This window comes from Rhinopithecus bieti, unplaced genomic scaffold, assembly GCF_001698545.2.
Source record: "Rhinopithecus bieti isolate Rb0 unplaced genomic scaffold, ASM169854v2 scaffold_11488, whole genome shotgun sequence".
NCBI classification, from domain to species: Eukaryota; Metazoa; Chordata; class Mammalia; order Primates; family Cercopithecidae; genus Rhinopithecus; species Rhinopithecus bieti.
Window position 1 is genome coordinate 749,570 of NW_016806879.1, and position 11,608 is coordinate 761,177.

The window sequence follows — 11,608 nt, forward strand, 5'->3', positions numbered from 1 at the left end:
GCTGAGCTGGCGCATCCTGAGCCATGGGGGCTTGGCCAGAGTTCAGGCTGGGAGGCAGCCAGTGGGAGGTTGGGGCGCACAGGGTCTCAGGAAAACAGGGAAGACAATAGGCCACAGAGAAGGGAAGCCGGGACCCTTTCTGGGTATAGTAGCCAGGTTTGGGGAGGTGGTGGGAGCAGCTGCAGGGCTGGGCTGACAGTCACGGGTGGTGATGACCCCCATTTAAGGGGTCTATACCCAGAGGATATGTCCCCCTCATCTCCCCATGCAGTGTCATCCCAGCTCATGTGCTCCCTGATGAAGTTGCCCACGTGACTACATGGCTCTCCCACCAGCACAAGGGTTCTCTGGAATGCTAAGTGCCATCTGCAAGCCATTCAGGCCTCAGAGCTGGTCTGGTGGTAGGGAAGTGGCCCAAGCACTGGCAGAGGGACGGAAGGGCTGTTCTCCAATGCAGAGGTGGCTCGAACGCCCCAAGGTAGAGCCCTGTGGCAGTGGGCCTGTCCCTTCCTATCCACTTCAGAACTGCTGCCCCACAGGCCCCACAGGCCCTGCAGGCAGGTGCGCACCAGGCCAGGAGGCAGGGGATTCCTGCCGGCACACAGCAGTTCCATGCCCCGGGGCCACACTGTGGCTTCCAGGGGCCCCCTCGGCCCATCCTGCCTGCTGGCTTTTTTTCCTCATTTTCCCATTCCTCTGGTGCAGGTGTTTCCTTCCCATCCCGAATTTAATTTTTAAGAAATTAAACTCATTGATTTCCCAAAAATTAATGAATTGAACTCAAATCCTTGTGTCAAGTGCTGCTCATTGGGAAAACCCAAACCAAGACCCCACCTCGGAGCTGCCCGAGAGCCTCTCCCAGAACCTGGGATCTGGGAGACCCCCGGGAAGCCTCCCCCACCCCGTCACCGCCCCACTCCCTGACACCCTTGCAGCTCCTCGCTAGGGGTCGGCCTTGTCACACCCAAACTGAGCGTCAGCCGTTGGTGAGTTTTCTCAAATAAGATGTACTGAGTATCCACTACACCCAAGCACTAAGATGAGTTATCTACTCACATTCAAAGCAAGTGTTATCACCATTTCACACAGAAAAACTGAGGCTGAGAGAAGGGGTGTGCCCAAGGTCACCCAGGGTCTGTGTGACTCCAGATCCTAGATCCTGTATCCTCCTCTCTCTCCTCTACCCACCTCAAGAAGAGAGATGATGCTGGGCTGGGAGTCAGACAGACCTAGGTCACATGCAGCAGTCAAATCAGAAGCCCATTCATGGGCAGGGAACGGGTAGATAGAGAGGGAAAAGTGATGGAAGGGCATGAGAGCTGCAGATCCGGATGTCTGCTCCAAAGGTCTCAGAGATTCTCTGCAACCCTGCCTGGCCCTCCCTCTACAGGTCCAGGCTCACCTGCCCCCTTGGGCTCCTTCCCAAGATCAGATCCAGGCCTGAGAAAATCTCCAAAACAGATCAGAACCATTTAGATCCTTCTGAGAATCCAGAAATAGACAGTGTGCCACACTGCACATCTGTACATGCCCCAGACTGTGTCACCCCAAACCCTGGAGCAGGCCCATCCCCAGGCAGCGTGACTCAGGCAGAGAGAAAGCTGCCAAGGTGAGGTGCCCTCCCCTGCCTGACAGGCCCTGCCCTGGGGCCTTGCACCAAAGCCTCTTCTGCAAGCACCTGACTTTCTGGACAGAATGAAACATGCAGTGCTCAAGCCCCAGCTTCCCGATTTACAGATTCCATGGCCTCCTTAAGCCTCAGTTTCCTCCTCTATAAACTGAAAAATTCCTCACAAGCTAACAGTGTTGCTATAAGGACCAAATGAAATAACCTTTCCTTTTATAAATCTTAAAGTGCCTGGCAGATGCCAGCTACTATTTAATATGCATTAAGATAAAACCTGGGCTGGGCGCAGTGGCTCACACCTGTAATCCCAGCACTTTGTAGGCTGGGTGAGGCTTAGGTCAGGAGTTCGAAACCAGCCTGGCCAACATGGTGAAACCCCATCTCTACTAAAAAACAAAAAAACAAAAATGAGCCTGGTGTGGTGGCAGGCGCTTGTAATCCCTGCTACTCGGGAGGCCGAGGCAGGAGAATTGCTTGAACCCGAGATGCAGAGGTTGCAGTGAGCCGAGATTGTGCCATTGCACTCCAGTCTGGGCAACAGAGTGAGACTCTGCATCAAAAAAAAAAGACAAAACATAAATCCTGGCCTATCCTCACTACCAATCCTCTGGCTGCATCCTTACAACAGCCTCCTATCTGGTCTCCCCGTTTCCCTCCATTCACCATCATCAGGCCACTTCTTTTGCTTCAGTGGGGTCAAGTTCAAGCTCTTGTGTGAGACATGAGCCCCAGACCCCCATCACTTGTTGCTTTAGGCATCAGGGTCTTTGTACAAGCTGTTCCCTCTGCCAAGAATACATATCCCCGCATTTTTTTTTCCACTTAGCAAAAGCGCAGCCATCCTTCAGAACCCTCCTAGCTCAGACTTCAGCTCCTCCTCATGCAGCCAGCCGCCCCTCCAGACACCTGCTCCAGTGGGCAACGGCCCCCTAAGCTGAGATCTGAGAGAGCAGCTAACGTGACCCAGTCCTTCCCATATGCCAGGCACCCTTCTAACTCCCCGTGTGGGGTGACCAAAGAAAACCTCACAATGACCCTTTGAAGTGACGTGATTAACCCCGCTTGACAGGCGAGGAGTGGAGGCCCCAGGCTGCGAGGTGGGTGAATGGCTGAATTGGCACTCAGACCCACGCTGGCCAGTTCCAGAGTCAGCTTGGTTCCCCCTCCTGGCTCCCATCAGATGCCCAGTCATCTGATCTGCCAGAAGGAACCTGCTGCCGTAATTCCCTCCTCCAGATCAAACGCAGTGTCGCTAATGGGCGGCGCACAAACCCGGTGAATTTAAGCAGCCTCTGCAGCATGGGGTTGGGAGGAACGAGCTGGCCCTGGGTAAGAGGCCCAGGGTCCAGCCTCAACATGGCCAGTAACCACGGCCACGTGGTGGCCAACCTCCCTGAAGCTCAATTTCCTCGCTTGTAAAGCAAGTAGGTTGGGTCAGATCTGCACCATCCAATGTGGAAGCCACTAGCTACACATAACTATTTAAATCTAAAAGAAGTAGAATGCAATACAATTTAAAACTCAGTTCCTCAATCAGACTAGCCACATTTTGAGGACACAATCGCCAGATGGGGCCAGCTAGCGGCCACCACGCAGGACAGCACAGATGTGGAACATCTACCTCACAGCAGAAAGCTCTCTGGACAGCTCCTTGCTAGATGATCCCTCAGAAACCCTCCATCTGAGCCTGGCACCAAGGACCACCCGCCACTGCCAAGCCCCCAGACTCACAGATGATGCGGCCAGAGGCAGCGGGTTCTTCGGCAGTCTTCTTGGCAAGCCTTCTGCTCGCCCTGCGGACAACACTTTCCTGTTTGGCCACCAGAGAGTACTTCTGGGCTAAGACTTGGGGACTCAGGGAGGACGGGGCGATCAGGTTGTGCCGCACCGACTGAGAGTCCGCAGGAGAGCCCGTGGGCATGGAGAAGTTATCCGGCAGGATGGGAGCCAGCACCCGCTCCCGCCACGGAGAGTCTGGAGAGCCTGGCGAGTCCCGTGGGCCAGGGGAGACCCGCGCAATCCTGAGCTTAGACACAGACCGCCCTGTCCCGACCCCTTGACCCTTAGGGTCCTGGGGTGTAGCCATCAGGGAGCTCACTGTGACGGACTCCTGCATCCTGGCCTTTGACTTCTTAGGTGTTGATTCCTCATCTGATGTCAGGATGCCCCGGGAGGCTGGAGGTGTGGCTGAAGCCGGAGTCGGGGACAGAGTACGGGGCAGAGGCTGGATGGACACGAGCTGGGTGACATGCTGCTCAGCATTGTGGCGCTCACTGATGCCAATCTCCACCACAGGCACCAGCTGGCACTGGGTGCGGTTATCCTTGGGCTTCTCGGTCAACATCGTGGGAGACTCAGGGGTGGGCGAAGAAGGTGCAGCCAATGCCATGGTGGCTGCAGCAGCCGCAGCCGCCGCACGGGTCACACGCCGCAGGACGGAGCCGTTCTCCCCCACCATTGTGGCCAGCTTCTCTACACTGTCCTTGCTGCGGAGGCGTCGGGAGCTCAGCTGGCTGCTCCGAGACTTTCTGCGGGATAACCTGGCAGGGGCAGCAGGGCAGAGGCTGAGACGGGCAGCAGGACAGGGTAGCACCCAGTCTCCCTAAGAGCCACCAGCTTGGATGGAGTATGATGAGAGAATGTGAAAGCAAAAGATCTGGGTTCCAGCCCAGATTCTGCCACCTCTAGCCAGGAGGCCCCAGGCCATTCTTGTCTGAGCCTCAGTCTTCCTAACTGTAAATTGGGGATCATGCCACAGTCCTCACAGAACTGGCTAGGAAGATTATATTCATCCAAACCGCTGGCTGACTGAAGTCATACCGCACCGAGTCCCCGCTGAAAGCCTTACACACGCTGTCCCTTAATCCAGAGCATGCCCCTGAGAGGTAGGGACCACTATCCCCATTTTAGGGATGAGGAACAGAGGCTCAGAGAGGCAGAAATTCAATTCAAAGCCATACTGCTCTGCTAAGGGGCAAAGCTGCGGTTCACACTCAGGTCTTACCCCAAGACCCAGCCTCTTTCCCTAGCACTCTGCAGCCCCAGTCATTCTTGAGGGGGACTAAAATAAGCATGACAATATGAGGGCTGGGACAAGCCACGTGGTGCACACCTCTGGTCACACTCACCTAACAGAAGGACGGCTTCTCTTTTTCATTCCACCTATGAAAATATTTGCCATCCTCCAGGGCCCAGATCAAATACCCCCACCCCCAACACACAGCCACAGATCTGGACTCCAAGGTCTTGGGTCAAGCTATAGTTCCCCGTGGCATCCCAACCCCTCTCAGCATGGCCCATGCAGTACCCGCGGTGGTACCCACTACCCCTCCTACAGGCTGCTACTTCCAAATCAACATCTTCAGAATCAAACTCTCCCAGATGGCACCAAGCCTCCGCAGAGCCCACTGCTCAGCTCACCCTCCCCCAACCCTTCCTACCTTTTCCTGACGGGGTCTCTGTTTTCATCCTGAACATAAGAAATCCGTCTCTTCTTCCGTCGGTTCTTCTGAGAAGGTGTTTTGGGCATCAGTTCTGGCTCTTTGCTGAATTCTCTGTTTGGCACAGGAGGGTGTCACTCGAGGCTGCCTGGGAACCGCTGGTCCCCTCTCCCACCCAGCCTGGCCCCTGCCCATTTCCTGGCCGCGACAGGTCAAGCTGGGGTGACCAGCACCAAGCAAGCTCTCCAAGGTCATGTGGGCACTCAGGGCTTCCTCCTGGAGACACGGCAGGGAAGCAAGCCCCCAGGCGCACGTCCATTGCTCCACACCCTGAGAGGCCCAGCCAGCAATGATGGCGAACAGGCAAGGGACTCGATCTTTCCTGCTGCCCCTTCCCATGACACTAGGTCAGGCCCTAGCACACTGCACACGGAGTATACAGCAGGGAGCCCTGACAGGTTGTCGGTTTTGCCAGGCAGGTAGGGACGAGGAGCTGTTGTGTCCCCAAGACCAAAGCAGCCCAGACAGGCGCTGGTGTTCCCATCCCCTCACTGTGCCCCTGCCTTCACCTGGTGAACATGCGCTTGGCCTCCTCCTGGATCTCCTCAAGCCACACCAAGTCCTTATTATCCATGTTGCAGAGAAACTCCATGAGCTTCTGGTCACATAGCTCCAGCAGGTGAATGGGCCCTGGGGCTGTCGTCCCCATGGTGGCTCTGTCTGGTGAAGACAGGGACAAGAGGCACAAGTTAGAGGTTCAGGGTAGGGGTCTGGGGCTTTCTCCAAGCTGCCATACCCATCCCACCCACAACCACCACAAACACCCAGTGCCCGAACCAGGGCCCCTCTCTGCTCACAGCCACTCCCCAGAGCTGCAGAATTCCAAACACTAATGCCCTAGCCTCGTTTCTGCAAAGAGGGGCCCTTCTACTCACATTCTTCAAATACCTCCTTGTCCCCACCCTCCACAGCATGACTATCCCCAGTTCCTAGCCAATTCTGACATTGATGGTCCTCCTTACAAACGGCCTTTTCTGGGCTGAAGATGACAGGGCACTGCCATCTGCCTTCCTGGCCACCCCAGGGCCCCTCACTCCCTGCCCAAACACAGTCCTGCTCTCGCTCTCCAGTAGGCCCTCATCTTACTACTCATGGTTAAGTAAGGGCTAAGACACAGCCACCCTGTGCTACATGCAAGCTGACTCCAGACATCAGGCCAAAGAACATCCAACCCAACTGCCTCTTTAAGAGGCCAGTGAGCAGAAGGGATTCTGTGTTCCAAAGGAATGAGTGAGAAAGTAGTGATCCTGAGATATGCCCTCAAAGGGCCTCCCATACCTCTCTCCCTTGAGCTGAAATGCCCTCCAAATGGAGCATAAACAGAACATGAAGGGAACAGTAAGCAATATCTTGTTTTTTTTTTGTTTTTTTTGTTTTTTTTTTTTGAGACGGAGTCTCGCTCTGTCGCCCAGGCTGGAGTGCAGTGGCCAGATCTCAGCTCACTGCAAGCTCCACCTGCCGGGTCCACGCCATTCTCCTGCCTCAGCCTCCCGAGTAGCTGGGACTACAGGCGCCGCCATCTCGCCCGGCTAATTTTTTGTATTTTTAAAGTGGAGACGGAGTTTCACTGTGTTAGCCAGGATGGTCTCGACCTCCTGACCTTGTGATCCGCCCGCCTCGGCCTCCCAAAGTGCTGGGATTACAGGCTTGAGCCACTGCGCCCGGCCGCAATATCTTGTTTTTAAGAAAACTTGCCTATAGGCATTCAGCAAGGGAAAACACAAAAACAGTTTCTTCTCACTTTCTTATAAAACTAGCAGCTCAGGTATCCTCCTGAAAACTTGATAACCAGCCTGGCATGGTGGATCACACCTGTAATCCCAGCACTTTGGGAAGCTGAGGCAGGTGGATCACTTGAGGTCAGGAGTTCAAGACCAGCCTGGCCAACACAGTGAAACCCTGTCTCTACTCAAAATACAAAAAAATTAGTCAGGCATGGTGGTGCGCGCCTGTAATCCCAGCTACTCAGGAGGCTAAGGCAGGAGAATCACTTGAACCTGGGAAGCAGAGGTTGCAGTGAGCCAAGATTGCGCCATGGCCACTCCAGCCTGGGCATCGCAGTGAGACTCTGCCTCAAAAATAAACTTGATAACCATTACAAAAACCTCAAGCAAGGAAGAAGTACAGTCAGCCCTCCATACCTGTGAGTTCCATATCCATGGATGCAACCAACCACCAGTGGAAAGGATTTGAAAAAAAAAGCTGCATCTCTACTGAACATGTATAGACTTTTCCCTTGTCATTATTCCCTAATAATACAGTATAACAACTATTTGCATAGCTTTTACATCGTATTAGGTGTTATAAGTAATGTAGAGATATAAAGTATACAGGAGGATGTGTGTAGGTTATATGCAAATACAATGCCATTTTATATCAGGGACTTGAGCAACTGTAGATTTTGGTATCCAAAGGAGGTCCTGGAACCAATTCCCTGAGGATTCCAAGAGACAAACGTATTCTACTACATCACAGCAGGGGCTCAATAAATATCCCAACAGGAGAATGAGTGAAAGAACAAATGAATGGGTGGTGGTCATAAGCCATAACAACAGGCTGCGTGCCTCAAGTCAGGGCAGTGACCCACCATCCTGATTTACCGCTTCAAAACCAAGAACCGGCTGGGCATGGTGGCTCATGCCAGCACTTTGGGAGGCCGAGGTGGGCGGATCACAAGGTCAGGAGTTCGAGACCAGCCTGGCCAATATGGTGAAACCCCATCTCTACTAAAATACAAAATTAGCCGGGTGTGGTGGCACATGCCTGTAATCCCAGCTACTCAGGAGGCTGAGGCAGGGGAATCACTTGAACCTGGGAGGCAGAGGCTGCAGTGAGCTGAGATCGTGCCATTGCACTCCAGCCTGGGCGACAGGGCGAGACTCCGTCTCAAACAAACAAACAAACAAACAAACAAGAACCATGCACAGCTTAGCCTCCCATCTACAATGGAAGGTCTTGGAAGGAAGGGACAAATTGCTGACCCCTTGATCCCTCACAGGGCATAGCACCAGGTCAGGTTTCAGTCTCATGGGACCTCCTTGGGCTTGATTCAGGGACACACTAGCCTTTGTTCCTCAACAAGCTGTGGCCTGTGTCTGGAACACAGTCTCCCATTTTGTATGGCTCACTCCTCATGGCTTGGATCTCAGATCCTCAGGGAAACCTGACCACCAATCTAACGTAGCCCCAGCCACGATCCCATCCATTGACTGTAATTCTCTGCAGAGCACTTGCGTGCTTGTTTACCTGTTGCTTACTGCCTGTCCCTGCCCACTAAACAATTGCTCTCTGAGGGCAAGCCCCTGTCTGACTTGCTCATTGTTGAGTGCCCAGAGCACAGCAGTGCCTGGCAACAAGGAATACTTGTTGAATGAATTAATCCACCCATCAACTCTACACCTAGAAATAAACATCCTACAGGTGCTCATCCCACCACACAAAGGGCACCAAATAAACTTAATCTGCACAGGTTAGAACTGACCAACACATGTTCAAAGCCCCTGCTCCTAGATGCCAAGGGCAGCAATAATCAGGGCAGGGCCAATCGGGCAGGATCCTACAGGCTCTGGGCTGAAACCTCGGCTCTGCAGCCAGCCAATCACAGGCAAGGCCTTTTCACTGCCATCCCTCACCTTCCCCTAACCCTTCTGTACCCAGACCACAACCCTGGCAAAGCGCAGGACCTCAGGCCAGAAAAGAGAAAACCGTTTAAGGAAGAAAAAGATTTGCGGAGAAAAGCAACAACTGGCTAACTTTTCAAAAAGTATTTGTTCAAATGGGCAACGTGGATGAGAGCTTCTTTCACAAAGTCCATGAAAACAGTTGGACTTCTTTCATGGGGAAGTTTGCTTAGATCTTAGCGCAGCCATTTAAAAAGCGTTACCATAAGTTAAAACAGAGGTGACCCTGAAAAAGAAGGAGTCAGTGTACCAAGAATCAGGCTCCTGGAAGAGCAGCAAAAATCTCTTCTTCAGCCCATGTAAGCAACTGCACACAGATAAAGAGCACCCAACACCCTACTGAGGGAGGCACTCTCCACTCTTCCTCTCCAACACTTCTTTCACACCATACACCAGACTGAAGGCCCCATCGCCCTCCTCTATGACTCCTGTTCTTTTCAGGGTGCTGTAAGTTGGGTGCCTACCACACCTCTGTGCAGAAAGCTCATAGCAGCTGCTCCCATTTACTGAGTTCTACTCCATGCCCGAGTCAGACATCATCTCATTTAATTCTCACCACAACCTTGAGGATATGCATGAGAAGAGGAGGAAATTGAGGCAAAGAGAAGTCCAAATCAGCCGGTAAATCAGGGGCATAAATAGAACCGTGCCCTTAGCCACTGGCTATACCTCCTTTAAACCGTGCGCTTAACCACCGGCTATACCGCCTTCTAAATATCCACCTCTGAAAGGAAGGCGCCCAGTCTTGGCTCTGGGCAACCCCGCGAGCAACCCATGTTAGCTGAACGAGACTGAACCGCTGACAGCGAACAAGATTGAGGAGTGACAAGGGGCGGCCCAGCCTCCGGAAATGGTCAGTTTAAAATGCTGCTCAGCTGGGAGCGGGGGCGTTGAGAGAGGGGTTTTAACTGCACAGAAATGCCATCTGGCATCATTCCGTCAAACCACAGGGTTGGTTTCGGGTTTCCTGCGCGTCCAAGTCGACAATAATCCTCGCAGGCACAAAACAAGGTGCTAGGCAGATGGGAGCGGAGGGGACGGGGCTATGCTCTAGGAAGCTGAGGGCCTAGGTGGAAGGGGTGGGGGGCATCTCGGGCCCGAGAACCAAGGCAGGCGACCTCGCCACTTGGAAGAGGTGACCCTCATATGCCCAGGCAGCCAGGAGCTGGGTTGGGGAGTCACGACCCTGGTCCGGAGTCGGCAGGGACCGAGCAGAGGACCAGGGAAATAATCGCGAACCACCCCCCAATCCCCACGCCCACGCGCACTCACTCGACTGCGCCACGTCCCCTGAAGGCTGCTCCGATCCAAGTCCGGTGGTATCCCTAGCTGACGCCCCGGTTGCCCAGACCCACTCGGCTCCGGGCCTTCGGGGCTCACCGCACGGGAGGAGCAACCAGGCGGCGCAGCGCGGGCGAAATCTATGATTTTCAAAACTAAAGGCTCAGCCAATCCTCGGCAAGTTTGTCTGGGCGGTTGCAAAACTTTAAGCCAATCAAATAACAGGAAGTACGAGTCCTCCCTCCTATTGGTTATGTCGACTAGCAATCTGCGGGACTAAGAGGCGGGGAAAGGAAGCGAAAGACTTTAAGCCCCCTCAGCTTCCGGGAGCTCTGGCCGCGGCGGAGAGAGGAAGTAGACCCCCGCCTGGGAGGAGTCCGCAGACCCGGAACTACGAGTCCCGGCGAGCACTGCGAAGGCCACGAGCGGCTTCCTTTCTTCTCCAAGCACGGTGGCAGGCTACTGATCTCTGCTGCTTTTTTTTTTTCTCATAAAAACATGTATGTATATACTTACATTGCTGAAAGAGCAGCTTTTTAATGTAACAAATTATCTAGGTACAGAAGTCATAGGTTCCTCTTCCGGTGAGAAAAACGTTCCTCAAAATACAAACCAAACAGCATGCCAGAGGGAATTTCATTGTACTGAAACATATACAAATTAAGGCTACCTTGGTATATAAACAATTTAGAAATTATGATAGAATAGTTCCACCAAATCATTTACGTGTAAGAATTCATGCCATTTATTAAAGAATTGGTAGTGGGGCTCAATTCAAACAATATTATGCATCCTTATATTCAACTTAATACACTTAGCAGCTATAAGGAATGTAACTGTAACCTCACTTCCTGAAATACCACGAATAATGTTAAAAATCCAAACCCATCAAAGGCCAGGGGGTTACGGTATTTGGCTCACGAATCGAAAAGCCTAATCATTTCAATTTAATCTTTACAACTAGAACAAGATCCAAACATGGGAAGTTTTCTCATTTTTCTTTGCTTTTGTGGTTGTAATGCCCTTTTGATTTCCTGAGCAAGCTGAATGCATCTTATAAATACTACCATTGGACAAAGGATCTAAACATTGAGATTTTGTACTAAATCAAGGTTTCAAGTTGGCACAATGTTTTTACTAAGGCATGTTTCACTTAGTTCATCTTTCCAATATCGGGGGGCGGGGGGGCAAAAGACAAGGACTAATATGTCCTGTAAAGAATCTCTGACCGGGCGCGGTGGCTCACCCGCCTGTAATCCTAGCACTTTGGGAGGCCGAGGCGGGTGGATTGCCTGAGCTCAGGAGATCGAGACCAGCCTGGGCAACACAGCGAAACCCTGTCTCTACTACAATCCAAAAAAATTAGCCAGGCATGGCGGCTTGCGCCTGTAATCCCAGCTACTCGGGAGGCTGAGACAGGAAAATCGCTTGAACCTGGGAGGCCGAGGTTGCAGCGAGCCGAGATCGCGCCATTGCACTGCAGCCTGGGCCACAAAAAGCAAAAAACTCCGTCTCAAAAA

General features: G+C 52.8%; 1 protein-coding gene across 4 annotated transcripts in view; it reads right to left on the reverse strand.

Moving 5' to 3' along the window:
* The window catches only part of INCENP (inner centromere protein), a 28,393-nt gene extending 18,106 nt beyond the window's left edge, over positions 1-10,287 (reverse strand). For all 4 annotated transcript variants that reach the window (XM_017878389.1, XM_017878388.1, XM_017878387.1 and 1 more), the window contains exons 1-4: positions 10,080-10,287; positions 5,637-5,787; positions 5,068-5,181; positions 3,359-4,167 (exon numbers count right to left, since the gene is read on the reverse strand). In XM_017878389.1, the coding sequence (XP_017733878.1) occupies positions 3,359-4,167; positions 5,068-5,181; positions 5,637-5,776 (1,063 nt within the window). In that variant the 5' untranslated portion in view covers positions 5,777-5,787; positions 10,080-10,287. The remainder of the gene's footprint in view (positions 1-3,358; positions 4,168-5,067; positions 5,182-5,636; positions 5,788-10,079) is intronic.
* Between the last annotated feature and the right edge of the window lie 1,321 nt (positions 10,288-11,608).